The sequence below is a fragment of the Aristolochia californica genome, unplaced genomic scaffold, assembly GCF_029961685.1.
Source record: "Aristolochia californica isolate CCGP_79_NKW_82.1479 unplaced genomic scaffold, dmAriCali1.0.hap1 SCAF_4, whole genome shotgun sequence".
NCBI lineage: Eukaryota > Viridiplantae > Streptophyta > Magnoliopsida > Piperales > Aristolochiaceae > Aristolochia > Aristolochia californica.
The window spans coordinates 344,062-356,217 of NW_027182103.1; the positions used below are offsets into that span (position 1 = coordinate 344,062).

Below are 12,156 nucleotides of genomic sequence, written 5' to 3' on the forward strand. Positions count from 1 at the left end.
AAAAAAATCTATAAAAAATCTGGCCGCAAAATTTGACGCGGGAGCCGAAAGGAGAGCCGCTGCTCTCTCATCCGTTAGAACAAGAAAAACCAGAGGTCGAGAGTCAGAACCGCTAAAAGACAAAAAAAAAAAAAAAAAGGTTCGGCGCGTTTCTTGTCAGCCGAAAAGCGCCGAGCCGTGGTCTCCACCTGCCGTTCTAATGAGTAGACCCCCCGTGCTTGTTGGGCCCCACTTCTACCCGATTACGTTGGCCCGACTCGCACGGGAAGCCCCCCCCATGATGACGAAATGAAACCAATGAAGGCCTTCCGGGTGGAAGCTTCTGCGCCGTGTTTTAGTAATCATCTAATTAACAATCTTTATTTTCATATAATGTTAAGACACATCTAAGACACATGGTGTAACACATTTTGGGACAGGTGTTACATAAAGTGAATACATGATACACGCATCAGATTCTTGGAAACTCTAGACGTATCAGATTCATGTAACGCCAACTTAACCCAAAGTGTAATCAAATTATTCTAAAGTTGAGTTTCATACATTAATATGAAAGATAATCCAAAGTAGACATCAAAAGCACCACGATTCACTCAAAAGTTATGATTCCTTGGCCTACCAAGCTCGTTTTTATGAAAACCTAGTAGGTGCATGAACCCGTCCATGCAACATTAGTACTCCATATGCATGCTTGTCCCTCATTGGGCCCCACTTTGTCCTCTACTGGCTAGGAGCCATTTGTAACAATTTTTATGTTAGTTTAATTATGGATACATCATGATTAATTAATTTATTTTTTCTAAAGTTTAGATTAATTGAAGCTATATATTAAATACAATGCATGCGGAGATTGGATCAATTGTTACTAGTAACACTATATTACACCAATCATGAGGGAACATATGTGACAACTATGAGGGTTGTTTATTCATATGGGACACATGTCACCTAATCGATTGGACTATGTACCCTAAAGGCCATCAAAGTACCATATGATGTTTGTCATAGAAAATAAGTGAATTTTCTTTAGGGTTAAGCTTTTGTAATTAGGTCACATAATAGCAGTTTTATGTTGTAAGTTGACAAAAGCTAATTGATCGATGAGATTTGTTGTGCTTATGTGACACAAAGTGGAAGAGAGGCCTCTAAGTAATAAGAAGAGTGTCACGTCGGTTTAGAGCCATCCACCACGACGAAATTTTAGAATTGAGAGAGATCTAGAATTTTATTTTATTTAAAAAGGGTGAATTTAAATAATTATAGTAATAATTTGAGGTCTAAAAGGGTTTAGATTTGCACAAATTTTGAAATAAAATTAATAGTCGATATCTCTGGTCCCCCTTGTGATCAGAAGGGCATGCATGCGTCACCGAGCCATGCAAAGAAGAAGAAGCTGGAGACTCAATCAGAGATATATCAATGTCCAATTTCATGAAAGAGAAGTAATCAAAGCAGTCGTGTTCGAGTTGGCAAGTTGAGTTCAGCTCGAACCCGTCACCGCCAATTGAAGAAGAAGCTGGAGATTCGATCAGAGATATATCGATGTCGAATTTCACGAAAGAGAAGTAATCAAAGCAGCCGTGTGAGTTGGCAAGTTTGAGTTCAGCTCGAACCCGTCACCACCAATTGACCGCTTTCTTTAGTTTCTTACCCCCAAAGGTTTGAAAAAAATTAAAAGCTCTAAAAGATCAATGGCCGAGCAGCAGATTATCGACTCAGAAGCTCGACGCCCACTGATTCGAACAGCGGCACATACGTACGATCCGAACAGGCGTGGAATTGCTGTTTGCGCTTTTCAGAGTACTGCAGAGACTTTCTCTTTAATTTCCTCGATCGTTTCAGAAGGAGAAACCAGTGAACTGAATCACAGTCTGGTCATGGTCACTGCTCTCTCTGCAGTTTTTCTTCAGTCTCAGATACCCTGCACTGGTAGCCACAGACCTTTTCACAGCCGACTTCCATGACCCTTTGGAAAAAAGCCTCTTTGGGTCAGCCTCAGGATTCGAAATGGGAACACTCGATCGTATCTTCACAAGTCACAGCCTCCCATCTTCATCATTCTCTTCTCTGATCATCTGTGGTTGCCTTTTTAGTACTATCGAGGAGCTCTAATGGTGTTGGGCTCTAATAAAATCTTATTCACTTTATGTAAGGAAAAATGACTCTATATATAAAACGCCAGGAGATCGATTTTCTGTAAGATAAGAAAAGTATTCAACGGTTCTCCACTGTTTTTCTCTCTGGCAAGGGTGCTGCTGCATGCCGCATAAAATCTTATACACTAATTAACAGAGAGAGAGAGAGAGGAAGATGGAGGGACGGAGCGACAGTAAAAGATACAGAGGCAATTCGACAAACAGGTTTGTCACCATTAACGTGGAATATGGAGTTTCAGGCACTGCCGCCATCTTTGTCGAAGAATATAAACTTGAGGAACGTCCTCTCCTTCTGGTACTCTTGAAACTTGAAAACTTTCAGAGATGGGGTTGGTTTGTTTTAGCAGAAGCAGCAGTAAAAAACTTCAGAAAATCAAGAAACAGAAAAGCACCGATGGATCAATGAAGGAGGAGTACTTGCAGTAATCAGATCTGAAGTCTTTATATATATTGGCAGTTGTTTGTTTCTACAGTTATGCATCATAATTCCTAAGCAGAGCAAACTAATGATGTTTATGCATTAGTAATTTAACAGATCGATACCAGATCCGTCATTCATTATAAGAAAGGAGAAATCCTTGCAATACATGTAAATCTTATCTAACTCCTCGATCAAATTGCACTCGCTTTGTGCATTCGAGAAGATAATCTTCGTTAGATGAAAAGAAAAAAACCAGTGGAAAGCATGGTTTAACTCTTATAACACTCGTGAACATGGAAGTTTAGAAATCTGGGTTTCGAACTCGAAGTCAATAATCTCTAGAATGGCTGCTACCTGTGTCCTTCCCATGTTCTGGCGGCCCCGAGCTAGACGAAGAGCTCCCATACTGCGAAGAGAACCTCAGCAACTCTTGCTGTGTGATCGTCGACGAAGAGGACGACGACGAAGAAGCGGGTAAATACATGTCTGGATTGTACAGCCCAGGTGCCATATATGGCAAATCTTCGTCTCTACTGCATAGAATCTGCGCGTACTGCAGGATATCCGGGTGTAAGTTCTGGGCAGGAGGTGGCGGTTGGTAGGCAGGAAAGAACTGAGAGGCAGAACCGCCACGGTGGCCGGCGGCGTCGGAACCCATGAAATAACGGAGCTCTGTCCTTCCTTGTACTCTCTCTGGAAAATTCAGCTTTGCTTTGGTGCCCTTGAACTTGAGAGCAGCTTCATCGTAGGCAACAGCTGCACCCTCTGCAGTGTCGAAAGTGCCCAACCAGACCCTTGCAGCTTTGTTTGGGTCTCTGATCTCCGCCGCCCATTTCCCCCACGGCCGCTGCCTGACGCCCCTATAATGCCTTCTCCTCGGAGGACCTTGAATAACACAGAAATTTCCATTACGAATGAATCTCAGTTGTTCTGACAACAATAATTTCCAAATGAATCACGCAACAACTAATCGAAGTGTAATAATGGTGAAGATGGAAGGGAGGAGACGGAAGCAAGCTTGGACTGGTGGAGAGTGGAGACCGAGCCAGTGTGAACATACCCAAAAAGAATCTCGTGTCGACACCCAAAAGAGAGAAAGAAACGCAACCAGTGCAAGAAAAACTTATCCAAAGAGATAATGTTTATAGTCTGTTTTTTTGGTAAAGGTCATCTCTATCATTCATTGTCTCTCTCGAAGTATTATTTTAAGCTGAAATCATGGAAATCTCCCTCCTGAGAGTTGGGTTTTAGAGGCGGAGGAAGAAGCGGCGTCTGAAAAGAATCTTAATTTGAAGATCAGTACTCAGAGAGCAGACTCAAGAACCAAATGTGAAAGTAAGCTAAGCCGCAGCAGCAGCAACTTAGTTTACCTCGTATGAAAACCCTTATCTCTATACCTATAGCAGTTTGTTAGAAAGACAGACGAGTAGAGAAGGCGGGAAGCCCTATAAGAAAGATGTCACTTATCACTCATTACTCATCACCTCCTCGCATGAGGACGAGAAGATGCTTGAAAGAAAAAAATTTGCAGTCGGGTATCAATTTAAAACCCTAGGCAGAGAACCCATTAGATCTGATTGATTGTCAAAGGTGTTGGGCCAGTTGGTGAGTGTCTGATTAGTTCCTTGTTCTTGGATAATAAGACAGAGGAAGATCGGGAGAACGACAAGGACACCGATTGATAAGCAGTAATTAGCATTGAAGTCGGAGATAATTACGTCCCTGACCATTACCTGGCTCTTGAGAAGCCTGCACCGGTTCTGCACCTGAACCTGGTGCAGACGAGATGGGAGGAGACGGATCCACATCTGGGGCGGTACTGATTACGTGAGCGAGGGCGGAAACCATGGCGGACATGTCTTGCTGGGCTCTTGGGGAGTTGAAGTTTGGGTAGCGTTCATGGCTTCCGGGCTGCTGCAGCTCTTCGTTCTCCTCCGCTGGTATATCAGGAGGAAGAGGCCTCTTCCCATGCCTTCGATCCACCTTTTCTGAGATGTTATTCGAGGTTGATTGGGTCTTTTCAGGGCATGCCCGAGGTGGGTTCTGCTCAAGTTGCAGATCTTCCACAGATCATACCGAACTCAAGGAAGATGAAGAAAGAAGAGGAAAGCGATAAAGGCGGAGATCTCTGATCTGAAAAAGAGAAGGAAAAATAGAGAGCAAAGTGAAAAGAAGAAGAAAGGAGGAAACTGATCGGGATTTTAATGGCGTCCGTTCGGAACCGATCGTTGTGGTTTTATCGCTTTGTGTTGAAGTTCTAGAGAGAAGAGAGAGAAGGCACATGGACTGTTTGAACTCGCAGGATCCACTTCGCTTGTCGCCCGATACCATCTTTGTATCGGGCGATATCTATCCGGTATAGTATTGGGGTGAAAGCCTAGGTTTGCCTATCCGTACGTATCGGAAATAGTATCAGGTACCAAGAAATTTTAAATAGTTTTAAAATCACATTATGCGCTAGACTTTGAAATTTTCTTTATACAACATGATACGTATCAGGGTGTCAATTTTATCCGATTATTATTTTTTTATTTTTTTATCAATTTAAAAAAATGGGAAATAAAAATCTTTATGTGTTTGAAACTATTTATTAAATAAAAAAACATAGATAAAGATTATTTCATATACGATTACCCGATTGCCTAAATAAGAGAGGGATAACATTTAATTTTCGACAAAAAAAATCACTATTATAACATTTGTAGTTATTTTATAATACTTTTTTTAATTAAAATTTATGTAGTTTTTAATTATAATTTTTTTTTAATTTATATATGATACATTAAAAGTTTTATTTAAGTATTTATTAAATTATTTACCAGATTATCCATGAGTATTCGAGTGAAAAATAGGTAACAAAAAACCCAATCGATTCTGAATAAAATCAACATAATAGATAATTGAATACTATTCATGAATTGTTGTCATCCCAGTGCATGCAATGTAATTACTATATATCCACTAATTCGATATATTCAATTAAATACGACAATAAACACATAAATGGATTCTCAAAAGTATATTAACACAACATAAAGGATCGATCTTGTAGAATCCAAAACACAATATGAAGAAACTTGGTTCCTACTAAATGGTACAACTATGCATATAACAAATTAAAATATTGTAAACCACATACAGAGAGTAAAAAAAATATGTTCTAGAGGCCAAGTTTGTTTCATGGACTACTACCTTAGATGATCTCACTATATATAATATTTCGACATGCAATTGTTAATAAGCAAAACAGGTAAGGGGTATTTAGTTGCCTGTTCAAATTCCCCAAAAGCTATTCTATCACCCGTTTTATTCAAAACAGGTAAACTCAATTTTGACTTGATTTCTCGTGGGCAAATTTAGGTTAATAATTAGATACTAATCTTGTATATTACGTCGAAACAAAATATTTATTATAAGAAATGATTTTAGAGTTAAAAAACAAAGGTTGGAGGTATCTCTATAGTTCTACATCACCAATGGTTTAATAGTATATTGTTGACTATCCTTCATGATAAAGAAGGGAAGTGATAAGAATGGAACCCCCTATCTTCTTTATGACAATGTGCCCTCACATTTGTACCTTTGTGACTTTGTGGAGTGAGAAAAAAACACAATAAATGTCATTGGAAGGATATGTCTTATTGTCTTCTACCATTGAAATGAAACTAGAAGAGAGCTTGAGAGCATAAGAGCCATAAGAATGTCAAGAAAACAACTATGGGAGGTTGTGAAAAAACCAAAGGTGTAATATAAAACTTTTTGTCACTACATAACATGGGGGATGAGACTTTCAAAGCAGAGAAAAATGATTGCAAGTCATGTCAGCCAGGTGTATTTGGGGCCATACATGTCCCAAAGTGGGTTATCATCTAAGGAAGGTGCATTCATCTTGTTCTTATCTAAGTATTTCTCTCTCTCTTCCTTAACCTTTTGCTCACTCTACAAAAACCCATTTTCTAAGGCTCAAAACTAAGAGCATTTAAGATACCCACATGCCCTTTCAAGTCTTCATCCTTCTCCATGTAGTCTCTATGAATGGCTAACAATATATAATGAAAAATGTAGTTGGGTTTAATCCAAATTAAAGGAACAAAGACATTCATTTCAATTCACAAGTTCATGCTTGCCCTTTATGATACCATATATTAATTTAAGCTACGTACTATTGCATATATATCTAACTCAATATTGTAAGTATTAGGTGATATGCATCAGACCTTTTAAACTTGACCTTGGAGTCTAAGTTTTATATTTGGTGAAGTTAAGAGGACTCCTCCTTGTGGAGGGTCAAATGGATGCATTATTATATGTAGTCTCCCTCATGCATCTTGTTGTTGATAATTAAACTCCTATTGAATCATCAATTTGCATGAAAGTTATTATCGCTTTTAAAAAACAGGGAATATATTGGATTTTTTTTTTTATTTTCAAGAACTTGATTCAAAGCTTTAATTTCATATAGTTGATATTTATATAAAATATAAAGAATTACATTCGAGATTTCATTGTACAGGCTGATTTATACATTCAGACCTAATATTTTTTGGTTACTTAAATATATACAATGTAAATATTAAATTATACAAAACTATAAGGAACTATGATTTAGGGTAAGCTTCAACTGATTGAGTCAGTTGTTGTAACATGTGAGAGCCCCCTCCTAGAGTTCAAAGTCTTCATCTATATCTACATTTGTCTTTTGCCTATGGGAATATATGAAATATCAAGCACATGGTTTTCAAAGAAAGATGTTAGACCTCATCCTTGGAGTATTTGGGGACATGGGTATCTCTTTTTCTTCCATTGGGTATGTCCTCATTTCTATATTAAGACCAAGTGTGATGTTTCCAAGGCTCCATGCTTATCTTGTATTTGAATATTGAAACTTATTGAATCTAGTTGTGAGGTCACATAGCACAGACTCATTGAAAAGAGGGGCAATATTGCATTATGTGTACCAATTAGGGGTCTTTTATACCAAAAAAGGAATTGACTTTTGGATGTTGTTATATGCCTAACATTTAGTTCTTTGACCACGTTGTTGATGGCTACATCGAGGAGGAAAAGGAAGAGGAAGAGGAAGAGGAAGAGGGGTTTAGGATCCATAAAAAAAGTAACTATGAAAAATCTTTGCTCAACACTTCAATTGAAGACAACTTGGCCTAAAAGTATAATTTTTTTTTTTTTTTTTGTAATATTTCATGTGACATCTAGAACATGATTTACACAATTTTTTCTACCAATTCAAAATTTGAACTTTTGACTATGAAGTGGGTTCTCTCAGTCTACAATACTTTTTATGATGAGTCAAAAATTCTCTTCTTTTGAATAGGTCAAGGTCTTTAGAATTTACTTGAAGTTTTATTTTCAAAGACGACTTTCTGAAAGACTAAATCTCTTGTAATTATCATCCAAATGCCTTTTTTTTTGTTTTTTTTAAATATGGAAGCCGAATTCTAAATAGAACCTTCTTAATAGGCAAGAAACTATCACCTTTACTCTCAATACCTCTTGTATATGAATTAAAGATGATCCATCAAAATTTATCTTCAACCACCTCCACTTAGAACAGGTTGCATCATTTGTTTTTATATCCTCTAAATTGCTCTTATTCAGACCACAATGGGAAGTCAATAAAAAATTTGTTGGTTCTTCCTTCTTTTTCTCCATCCATCTGATTTTGCCCCACCATGAACTTCATTCTGAACTGACTACTGGAAAAGAATTTTAAGCTCTCAAAATTACAGGCTCGGTCACCGGTATCCACAGAGGCGAGCCTGAGGGGCTACCTTCCTTAAAAAGCGTGACTCGCACGCTGAATCGTGAATCCAGGGGCGACTCAGTTATAAAAAGGAATTGGTAAGAATTCTAGATTTTCTACACATTATCTCGTTTGCGATTCGTGTACCCAAAAATATCTCCCTGGACTCGGCCTCAGAAATAGAAATATTTGCAGATGATTATGAAACAATGAAATTAACTGATCAGGGAAGCTGGAAAAGCTAGAAATGAGCGCGAGCATGGCGTTACTCTCATCTTCCACTTCGAAACTTCTCCCAAGAACTCAACTATCAGATATAAATTTTCGTTTACTGCCCTTGTCCCTTTCTTCTTCCCGTTTCTCTTCTGGTCCTCGAGTTGCTTCTCGTTCTCGTTCTTCTGCTGTATCGCGTCGACTTGTGTCGGTAAAGTGCAAAGCTCTCCGGGAAGGGTCTCAGCAGACATTTGATCGAACAGTTTATCAAGGGATTTACGGGCCTTGGACTGTTGAGTCTTCTGACGTTCTGGAGGTACCTTTTTCTATTCTTCTTCTTCCTTCGAGGCTTTGCTGAAAATTTTACAATTTCTTTAGCTTTTCTGGGTTTATGTGGCTGTCTGTTGTTTGCTTCAAACGTGTTCGAATTGTAAATAGGCGGAACTATTAGTTAAACATTCCTGAAATCTTTTTTTTTTTTTTTTGGCTCTTCTTGTTTTCAATTCGCTGATTGATGAAGAAATCACTGCAATCTCTTCCAAATTCCGGTTTACTTATTTATCAAAACTGAAGCTTAGTGATCAACTGCATTTTCAATTAGCACGATTGATACTGAAGCATTGGGAACATATTTGTAATGAAAAGAAAAAATTTCACAGAGGAATTTTTATTAAAACTGGCTTTGTACAAGCAATGCAGGGAGTGTTGACCCACCTTACTGTCATTCAGGTTCTCCCAAAATGAAAAAAATACTTTTGTTTAAAACTACCATTACTTCTGAAGGTTAATAAAGAAGGAAAAACAGTAACCAGAGCCAGGAAAAAAACCAGCATTCCCTTTTATTTCATATAAAGCTATCATATTTACTATGAAAAAAATTAAAAATAAAATATTAAATAACACAATCATGAACTTCGTCTATTATTATTATACCCACCCATACTTTCTGTTATTTAATTCATAACTAATAGTAAAAATTATGATTATAAATTATCATGTGATTTCTTTCCATTTTAAGAATAACATATGGATTTAAGGCCATGTACTTTTAATATTTTAACTTGTTTATGGATTTGAATGATTTCTTTATCTTAACTTATGTTTGTTTTAAAACATTTCTTTGAGTTCAAGCAACGTATACGTTTTGAAAATAGTTTTCCGTTTGACTATTTTCTCATTGGAAAAGTTTTCCTTTGACGAATTTTCTTGTATTTGCGCCACCACAGAAAATGACAGGAAAATTAGTTGTAGTGTTGGTGCTTACACTAGAAATAAACTATTTTTTTATAAATAATAAAAAATATGGTAAAGAAAGAAGTAAGTGATCAAGAACTACTTTGGTGCTTCTTGGTTTATTTTTCATATAGTTTTCTATTGTAGCAATAGAAACTTATTTTCCTATCATTTTTAACATTTCATAGAGGCAAGAGGAATCAAGAAGAATTTAAGTGAAATTTTTTCCCATCCCCAAAAATGATACAAATACCAGAAAGTTTTGGTTAACTAGACAATTTTTTTCGTAGCTGTTTTTCCCACACTTTCTAGTTGGCACAAAAACTCTCTTAGTTTCAATTTAAAAATTACTTTAAGAAGAATATAGGAATTCAATATACATGGCAGTGATTGATATAGAAGTTGACTCAGGTGATATTATACAGATGTGGACTGGTCACTGCAGCCTCCTCATTCGTAATTGTGGCTTCAACAGCTTTTCTACCCAGAGACACATTTGTGGGGGATATCGTAAAACAATATCTTGATGCATTCTATGTACTTGGAGCTGGAGGGTTGGGATTGTCATTGTTCTTAATTCATATCTATGTCACCCCTATTAAGCGCACCCTTCAAGCCTTTTGGGCTCTTGGAGCCATCGGATCCTTAGCAACTTATTTAAGTCTTGCTCATCCCATGAACAAGACCTTGGTGCAATATGTTGTTGAGAACCCAGCAGCCGTTTGGCTTGTGGGGCCTCTTTTTGCCTCATTAACAGGACTAGTGTTCAAGGAAGGTAAGTTCATAGCTGCTTTCTTCTTCTCCACCTTGGAAATATGTATTTTCTTCAAGTTCTATGTTGCCAAAGTTTGTTTCATCCTGGTTTTTAATATTTGATGCAATGCTCAGGGCTCTGTTATGGAAAGTTGGAAGCCGCTTTGTTGACGATTGTTATCCCTACTCTACTTCTTGGACACCTGGTACTGATCATGTTCTTTCCTATTACATTCACAATAAAGTAGATTATGGCCATTTTAGTACTCTTGGTTGGAAATATGTATCCTAGGAAACGGTAGAAATGTTTTTCTTTACTATATGTTTGTAGGAAATTTTTAAGTTAAGATCTTATTAGCACACTACAAGAAAGTAGTGTGGACAGTTATTAATATAGCTTCCTAGGAAATGACGAAAAAATGTGTTCTGTGACCGAGTGTTGCTTGTATCGTCAAATACATATTGGATTTTGAAGTCGTTTATACCATACTTGATGCAATAATTTATCAATGTTCACCAATACACAGCATGTTTTGATGTATCGTTTTAGATTTTGGGGATCTCAATATAATGTCCAATACTGTTATGGCCACCCCAATTGAAGTCCATGGATGCAATAGAAATGCACATTTCAATATTGTTGCAACAATTGGGAGGAGCAACTTCTCTTACACTGAAGATTATTTGACCTTGCAGACTGGTTTGATGGATAACAATGTGGAACTCGGTGCCTTGGGGGTGTGGATTGCTCTTTTTGTCATTTTTGCAGCTAGAAAATTCACACAGCCTATTAAGGTCTGTATTTGATATTTCAGCGGGTGTAATTAGTTACACACAACAATATGATGCTGAGAAGTAAGATTCCGATCTTTCTATAACTCTGTTTGTGTTTGCTTTATCCAGGATGACATAGGCGACAAATCTGTGTTCATGTTCAATGCCCTCCCAGAAGACGAAAAGAAGGCTTTGGTCCAGAAGCTGGAGTTGGAGCAAAAGCTGGATTAGAATGCCAGATGCTGTACAGAAGGTTTCCAAGAACAAAAAGAGGATGTTTGTATTTGAGTTTTACTGCCAATGTTATCTTGTAGATTGTCAAGTACAGATTCAATAATGGGATTTCACAAGACTAAAGCATTCATGTTTTAACTAAGTTCGTGTGAGCAGCATTCACCGTAGCTACTGGAAACGCTTTACAAATTCATGTCAGGCTTTGGAATTACAGAGATAGTGCACTGCTAATAATTTCTGGAAAAGAATTTTTGTGCTGTCTATGCCAGTAAGAAGTGCAGGCTTATGACGCTTTGATGGAGGCAGCGTCTTTAGAAAAACTTCTGCAGTCTCAATGCAAGGGAGACACAGCGAAAGCCTTTATCATTCTTAATGGAACCCATCCTGGTAGAGCCCTGTTTCATTCATACTAGTCCAGTAATTGGTTGTGTTCAGAGTTCCTGGGCCAAGCGGTCCCGGGAGATATCAAATATCTCAAGATACTTCATACGATATAATAACGTCAAACAAAGAAAACCATCTTTTGTAAGTCAGAAATTTATTATTCGTACATGTTATCGTAAACTTTTTGTTTATAATTTTTTTTCTTTTTGGTAAAATGTTTTCTAGGG

At 37.4% G+C, this 12,156-nt stretch overlaps 2 protein-coding genes across 2 annotated transcripts; one reads left to right on the forward strand and one right to left on the reverse strand.

Moving 5' to 3' along the window:
- Window positions 1-2,715: 2,715 nt before the first annotated feature.
- On the reverse strand, window positions 2,716-4,636 carry LOC137963903 (ethylene-responsive transcription factor ERF113-like). The gene is made up of 2 exons (XM_068811135.1): window positions 4,311-4,636; window positions 2,716-3,462 (listed from the first exon to the last, which is right to left on the reverse strand). The coding sequence occupies exons 1-2, from the start codon at window positions 4,432-4,434 to the stop codon at window positions 2,906-2,908; spliced, it is 681 nt and encodes a 226-aa protein (XP_068667236.1). The 5' UTR covers window positions 4,435-4,636; the 3' UTR covers window positions 2,716-2,905.
- A 3,886-nt stretch (window positions 4,637-8,522) lies between these two features.
- On the forward strand, window positions 8,523-11,761 carry LOC137963779 (uncharacterized). The gene is made up of 5 exons (XM_068810980.1): window positions 8,523-8,867; window positions 10,196-10,559; window positions 10,673-10,743; window positions 11,234-11,332; window positions 11,441-11,761. Exons 1-5 carry the CDS (start codon window positions 8,586-8,588, stop codon window positions 11,540-11,542), a joined length of 918 nt encoding a protein of 305 aa, XP_068667081.1. The 5' UTR covers window positions 8,523-8,585; the 3' UTR covers window positions 11,543-11,761.
- Window positions 11,762-12,156: the final 395 nt, after the last annotated feature.